General features: G+C 34.8%; 1 protein-coding gene and 1 non-coding gene across 2 annotated transcripts; both read left to right on the plus strand.

Annotated features, from left to right (window-relative positions):
- The first annotated feature begins 222 nt into the window (after positions 1 to 222).
- Trnal-cag (transfer RNA leucine (anticodon CAG)) lies at positions 223 to 306 on the plus strand. The gene has a single exon. It is a non-coding gene; the product is annotated as a tRNA-Leu (tRNA).
- A 1,591-nt stretch (positions 307 to 1,897) lies between these two features.
- On the plus strand, positions 1,898 to 7,820 carry LOC126968428 (6-phosphogluconolactonase). Its single transcript, XM_050813460.1, has 4 exons — positions 1,898 to 2,179; positions 3,542 to 3,742; positions 4,379 to 4,659; positions 7,183 to 7,820. The coding sequence occupies exons 1-4, from the start codon at positions 2,062 to 2,064 to the stop codon at positions 7,282 to 7,284; spliced, it is 702 nt and encodes a 233-aa protein (XP_050669417.1). The 5' UTR covers positions 1,898 to 2,061; the 3' UTR covers positions 7,285 to 7,820.
- The last annotated feature ends 263 nt before the right edge of the window (positions 7,821 to 8,083 follow it).

Consider the following 8,083-nt stretch of genomic DNA (forward strand, 5'->3'; position numbering starts at 1 on the left):
CTCCAAAATGAAATGTCTTAGTTGCAGAGCAAATTCAAGTACATAACTAGATAATATTTTTGTAACTCACAATTACAGCTCATTATAATACAATACAATATTATAGATTTATTAAATAACAGATGAAAATAAATGTGAATCACCAATTTTGGTACGAATTTCATTTGTAATTTTTTTAAATATTTATTTGATTAAGTACGTCTATTTCAACCACTTCGACAAGTCAGGATGGCCGAGCGGTCTAAGGCGCTGCGTTCAGGTCGCAGTCCACTTCTGTGGGCGTGGGTTCGAATCCCACTTCTGACAAATTTTTTTTTCGTACTGTTCAATGTAATTAATATTTCCGAAACAGATTTGAAGGGTTATTTTTAATGTTAGAATATTGTCTAATATCATCTGGTGAAAAGAATAATAATAACCATATTATTATTGCAAAAATTAGAACCGTCTTTAGTAATTGGTATTTCATTTTATATTTTTAAATCGACTTTTAAACCAGGAGGAGCTGTTATCTATTTGAAGTATTTTTTTTGTTAACAAATACTTAACTCATCATCACAGTTTTTAAGTTAATATATAATATATAGCTGTTGAAGTTCGGGATTATCTATTATTTTTTTAACTTTGAACCATAGAAATATACTCCCAAAGTGATTCTAAAAAAATCAGAAAAGAACGAGTCGTGCTCGCCCATTCAGGGTGCCGTACATATTATTTGTATAAGGTTAACCTAACCCAACCATCCTATACCTATGAAAAAGGCTAAGGTTTTTTTCATCACATGATACGGTAAACTCAGTTCAAAATTTGGACCGCCATTCCTGATTTAATTACAAATGTTTAGTCAACCAATGTGTTGGCAAAGGAAATTCCCTATAAATTTTGATTCTCTTGAGAGATTTTAGGAAATAATCAGCAGTCTTGTGTTTTTTACTGCAAATCAAAATCTATTTAAGTTATCCAAGTTTTTTGAGTTTTATTTATTGTTAATTCCGCCAATTTTTTTGTCCTTAAACAATTCGACACGAGCTTCGCCTGTACACGAGGCATTCTCGGGAAATCTTGACTCGCCAAACTCTGGCACGAGACATTGCTTAAGGGCAAATATTGGCGGAATTAACACTAAAGAATACTCAAAACAGTTGGATAAATATGGATTTCTGCAATGTAACGTAATAAATTTTCTATTTAAAGTGTTATGAAGCAAATAGCAATTCACAATTTGTTATCCTTTAAACTTAAAGCTTTATTTCATCCGGTTATTGCCTGTTTTACTTTTAAAATTTTCGGTATTTATCATTATTTTCGATAGCCTTGAAAAATCTTCTTTACTTAAAGGAAATTTGTAAAAATCAATACAGTTACCTATTATTACCTTTGAAATTTAATTTAATTTTTATTACTGTCGAGACTGTCTCTGTCTTCAGTCAATTTCTTTCTTTAGTGCACTGTTTTGCGATGTTGAAGAGTCGGTTGTTCCGGCGCGGCAGTGATACACAAGACTATAATTTTTAAACTCACCCGAACGCCTTCTAAGCTAAGAGAATCTGGGAAAACCACCCTTAACCGGATCAATGTACCCAATAGATGATCCATACTTCATTTCTCAACTTGTTTTAAAGTCACGTGGGTACAAGAATGTTTTCATATGTGATATTTGTGGGTTATATTTGTTAAGTGAAATCTTATTCAGGAATTGGCTTCCTACCCAATTTATGTTAAACGATTCAGAATTCAGATTAAATTAAAACGACTCTAAAAATTCCAGGATGTCACTTGCGAAGACAGCGACATCTGTTGACATTAAATTGTTTTACTGAATTAAAACCGGCTAATTTTGAAAGCGATCAATTGCTTAGAACGTAGTAGATTTCGACTACCTACCTATCTCCGTTTTTTTTACAAGGTTATTGGTATAGCCGTCATCTATCAAATGTCAATCTATCAATGATTGCACGTTTGAAGTGCACAATCAAGTGTATTGCATTTTTCAACATAAGCAGTAATCGGGTTACGGGTATATAAATTCATAATTAACTCGTTAAGTCGCTTCTCGACATAATGACGACTATAAAAGTGGAAAACGAAGCAGAAATTATCAAGAAATTGTCATCTTACATTGAAAAGATATCAAACGATGCAATTACTAACCGTGGAAAGTTTTATGTCGGTCTTTCAGGTAAATATGGAATTCATTAAAAAAGACTGATTTTTCTGTCTCCACAATTATTGGGGCTATAAACAAAAATGTTTTACAGTTTAAATGCAAGTTACTGTATAGTGCGTAATAGTATGTGCATTATTTAACCATTTAGTTGTATGACTTATAGGTTATATAGTTATATAGTTTTGACAACAAGTAACAATAACTACTATTTTCTGTATGAGTATATATTAAGAAGTGCTGAGAGTTTAATAGGTTGATCCCAATAAAGTGGGCTCTAAGGATGGAGGACTTACTTTTTCAGAGAAAAAGTATACCAGTTCTAACCTAACCTCTGAATTACCCATATCTCCTACTGTCAGTTACAGGAAAACTGTATCACTCCCTTCACATTCCAGACCCCTTTTAACCAAATCATATGATCATGCTGATAGATATATAATAGAATCAATAAAAATAATCTGTTGGTTATTCATGCTATTCATGATTGTATTAAATATACCTACTTCAGTCCTAATCATAATATAAGCTATATTTTTGATTCATATAATTCTTAATTATTTTATACTAGCTAACCCGGCAAACGTTGTTTAGCCATATAAACTATAATTCACGAGATAGATTTATAAATAATAGCCTATGTGTTATTCTAGTGTGTAAGCTATATTATTATAAAGTTTCATCAAAATCCATTCAGTAGTTTTTGAGTTAAAGAAGTTCAAACATACATCCAGTAATACAAACTTTCACATTTATAATATTAATTTTATATTCAATTAAACTCGCAAATAGTTTCTGGTGCATTTTAGTTACTAGAGAACTGCAAAATAAACCATAGAAGATACTAATTTGGCAGCAGGCAAGGATTTGGTTATGTACTCTTCATTCCTCATTCCTGTATTTGTAATTCTTTCAACTTATTTTAATAGAGTATACAGTCCAAGATAGAATTAAAGTATATAACTGTTACCTAGTACTTTTAACCTTCCCAAATCGGCAGTGCCCCAGGGCAATAGATTATTCAGATGTCCCCAAACTATGTGTGCCATACAGCACCCTACTCCCTCACAAGTTCTGACCTTTATTTTCTTTATAAGATGGTTTATTTGGCATGGTGTTATGGCTTGTTTCAATAGCTCTCTGATACAGTCACTCAAATCATCGTAATTATAAGCAATCTATTAATATACATAAACTAATATGCATTGTTGGAACTCTGTGCAAACCATAATCATGCCAATCTGAGGCATACAGTGTGATCAGAGTTTCCTGTAATGGAAAGTTAAGGGCTACCTAACTTATTACATAGCATGTGCAGTTTTTTCTTTTAAGTAATAGCTTGACAAATATATTAATATACCAAATTGAATGTTACAGGAGGATCGGTTATCAAGTATCTATGTGAGAGTTTACCAAAGATCTCCACAAACTGGTCTAAGTGGGTGCTTGCATTCTGTGATGAGAGGGTAGTTCCTGAAGATAGCGAAGATTCCACTTTTGGAGTTTACTGCAGACAATTGTTGCCAAAAGTACCCCTGGAAAGAAGTCAATTTATTTCAATCAAACAAGGAGTGTCAGGTAGGTATTAATACTTGGTGTCTTGTTGCAGATATCAGCATAATCCTTGTACATAAATTCCTTTCATGAATCTGACCAAGTCATTTAAATAATTTTTCACCCACGCAACTTGCTTTACAAAGTATTATAAATCTGTAATAATTCTACTTCCAGTGAAAGACAACCCAGGCAAGGCGAAGACATAAAAGACCGGCAACATCCCTTTCATTCCTCTAGTCCATAGGTTCTCAATGTGGGTGATAACATCCCCTTGTGGGCGTTCGGGGGGGGGGGGGGGGGGGGGCAGTAGGAGATCCAGAGAAAATTAGGGGGCATTGAGATGGCGCAGATGGGGTGTGGGTAGATTAAAAAATATAGTCTAAAAAGGCAAAAAAATACATGAAAATACTCTAGAAAAAAACCTATTCTCAAAGTGGGCAGTGACCAAAATAAGGTTGAGAAACTATGCTAGTCCAACAAGGAGTGTAGGAGGTTATGATCACTTAACATCAGCTGCCACATTACCCCTCTAAACTTGTCTGTTCTTCAATTTCATTAAACTAAAAAAAATTGGTCCTAAAATTTATATTATGACAAACACAAGTTTATTATTATATGTCTTATTTGCAAAAAGTTTAAAATTTCATTAATTTTCAGCTGATGAAGCAGCCCAAGATTACACAGAACAATTAAAATTAGCATTCAACAGCAGTGACTTCAAATTTGATCTTCTGTTACTTGGGATGGGACCGGATGGACACACATGTTCATTATTCCCTGACCACAAACTCCTGGAGGAAACTGCTCTCATGGTGGCACCCATAACTGACTCTCCAAAACCTCCACCTGAGAGAATCACACTGACATATCCAGTTATTAACAATGCAAGGAATTGTATATTTGCTGTGTGTGGTTCTGGGAAGTCAGAAATTATTAAGGTAACATTGATTTTCTGAACTTCATTAATAAGTTACAACTGGGTAATGAAACCTCATTGACAAATCTTAGGACCATAAAGTGTAGAGAGAGTGTATCAGTAGGAGGCTCCCTTGCACAGGATGCCGGCTAGATTATGGGTACCACAACGGCGCCTATTTTTGCCGTGAAGCAGTAATGTGTTAGCATTATTGTGTTTCGGTCTGAAGGGCGCCGTAGCTAGTGAAATTGCTGGGCAAATGAGACCTAACATCTTATGTCTCAAGGTGACGAGCGCAATTGTAGTGCCGCTCAGAATTTTTAGGGTTTTTCAAGAATCCTGAGCAGCACTGCATTGTCATTACAATCGCCAATTGGCAGGGCGTATCCATTACCATCAGCTGTACGTCCTGCTCGTCTCGTCCCTTATCATATCATAAAAAAAAAGAGTGAACCAGTAGCAGGCTCCTTTGCACAGGATGCCGGCTAGATTATGGGTACCACAACAATACCTATTTCTGCGGTGAAGCTGCTGCTTCTTCTAGAAAATAATTACTATGTGTAAGCATTACTATGTATCTAATAGAGATAATGTTAAATATATGTTTATAGGCACATTACCAAATTTTCTATGTGTAAGCATTTTTGTGTTTTGGTCTAAAGGGTGCTGTAGCTAGTGAAATTACTGGGCACAAGAGACTTAACATGTCATGTCTCAAGGGGACGGCAAATATAGTGCCATGTGGATTCTTGAAAACAAAAAATTCTGAGTGACACTGCATTGTAATGCGAGTGCTGTATCTATTACCTTGTCTGATCCAACATCCCTGAATATTATAAAAAAGTTTAGAGTGCAACTTTCGACTTCAATTTCTGAATGTACTCAGAAATATTGTTAAAATAAAAAATGAAGTTTGACTCTGATTTGCACTCCGAGGATTCAGTAATATAATTACATTAAATAAAGAGGTATAGTACAGAAGATTCTCTTAGTTACAACTTTAAAATATATATATATATACTTTAGATTCCCACTGATAAGATTAATTTAAAAAAAAACTCAGTTCGTAGGTGCGTTTGATTCGTAATATATAAAATAGATCTTACATTACTTACTTCTGACTTGTATAAACCATTAAACACTGGTTCACCAGTATTAAAACAACCATTATTGGTCCAAATTTAAAAATGCGAGACGAAAAACGATATTAGAATTACAATGTTTTTTTGAACAAATCATATTTTAATGTATTACATTTTTTTTAAATAATATTTCATGTTGCACATTTGACTTACTTTGAAAAAAAGCTTAAAAAATATGATGATTTTATTTAATGCTTTTCCATAATGCACATACTTCTTAACGGGAATGCATTGAGTAACCTATAAGCTTGTATTGACAGTTGCCTCTCAATATATTCTCGATAATGTTAAATGTATGTTCATAGGCACATTACCGAATTTTCTCGAGACTGATAATAATACTTGGTTAGTTCAAGTTAGTATTTTGTTGGGCAATGAATATGCTTGTACAACATGGTTCCAGAAAATGAACAGAACAAAATAATACGAAATTCAAAAGAATTGTTGAAAACGCTTATGTGGTAAAGGTTACTATAACATAAATGCCTTTTTTAATGATGCCACACACTGAGAATGCAGAGACCACCCTCCTCCTCGCGTCGTTTTCGTCATTACTGGGGGTCGTGGCTCCCCCGCTGCATCAGTTTCTCCCGTACGATTCCCCTCCATCTGCTGTGATCCTTAGCCATATGAAGGGCATCATGGAAGTTGATGCTTAGAGCAGATCGTATTTGGTCCGACCATCTCGTCACCTTGCCTGTCACCATCAGCTGTTCCAGATTATGAACCTCTTTACGAGCAATATGTCCAAAGTATTCCAGCATCCTACTTCTTCAGCATATTATGGAAAGTCTAGTTTTGATGTTAAGTGTAATTCAATTTATAAATTTTATTGTAATGAAATTCTTTATACTTGCACCAGTTCTTCTCAGGTCTGAGGCATATATTTTCGATGAAAGGTGGTAAATTTTGAAATTGAATAAACGATATAGAATACTGACACAAGTGGTATTTTAAATGGGTCTGTACCCATTCATGAGTATGATGGATGATGCATCAGCTATAACTTCCCTGCCATATTTTAGATAAAGGAACAACATGCATAAAACCGCCACAAGCAAATTCCACCTTCCCACGACACGCTACAAATTAGGATATCATCCCCACCATCTGGATGTGTGGCGGTCCTCTACAGTGCGGTTTTCAAGGAGCTTTCTTCCTCGTACTACTAAGCTGTGGAATGAGCTTCCTTGTGCGGTGTTTCCGGGACGATACGACATGGGTACCTTCAAAAAAAGCGCGTACACCTTCCTTAAAGGCCGGCAACGCTCTTGTGATTCCTCTGGTGTTGCAAGACAATGTGGGCGGCGGTGATCACTTAACACCAGGTGACCCGTACGCTCGTTTGTCCTCCTATTCCATAAAAAAAAGTTATACCTTTACAGTATATTTTTGTATTTCAGCGTATATTCAAGGACAAAGAAAATCTACCAGCTGCTCGAGTGAAGCCAATAAATGGATCAGTTTATTGGATTCTTGATTCAGCCGCCGCCTGCTATTTATAGTACTCTGCTAATGGCTAGGTGGTTTGGGTGATAAATAACCGTTAGGTGTCGCCGTAACTTATAGTTTTCTTTCACATTCCGTAACAAAAAGTACCGACGACTTAAGAACCTCCTCCTTTTTTGAAGTCGGTTCAAAAGCGCAATATATACAGTGTTAAATTCTGTGTACATGTTTAGCACCATTACAATTTTTTTCTGAATATGTAGTTCAGATCACAGTTAAAAATTTCAACACAATTTATTTAATATTATGTAAATCATGATCTATATGGAAATATCACATTTTATAGGGAAATGTCACAATGTATGACAAAAATTAGTGCTATTTCAAAAATGGCCTCTTTTCTAAGGTGAAAATTTGTACCTACTGTATATTTAATAAAAATAACTTATGTAATGTTATTATGTGTGATATTATGTATTATGGCCAAGGCATTGTTGTTTGGAATTGGTTATAGTTGTTAAGATATAAATATCTATATTTTTTAAATACCAGTTTGGGTTTTTGTTGCAATAAAATATTTTCAAATACTGTCTCTTTTTGTTTTTAATACTCTTACACACACTTTTAAGTGCATGCCAAAATTGGTCTCAAAAATGTTTGGTGTACTCGTTAAGACGGCAGTACTTCTGGATTTGTGGTGTTCCTACACAGTGCAAGTTCAAGGCACTTTCTTCCACATACAACTAAGCTGTGGAATGACATTCTTTGTGAGGTGTTTCCAGGAAGATACTACATAGGAACTTTAACAAGCACGTACACCTTCCTTAAAGGCCGGCAACACTCCTAGGATTGCTG

The sequence above is a fragment of the Leptidea sinapis genome, chromosome 15 (genome assembly GCF_905404315.1).
Source record: "Leptidea sinapis chromosome 15, ilLepSina1.1, whole genome shotgun sequence".
Classification (NCBI taxonomy): Eukaryota; Metazoa; Arthropoda; class Insecta; order Lepidoptera; family Pieridae; genus Leptidea; species Leptidea sinapis.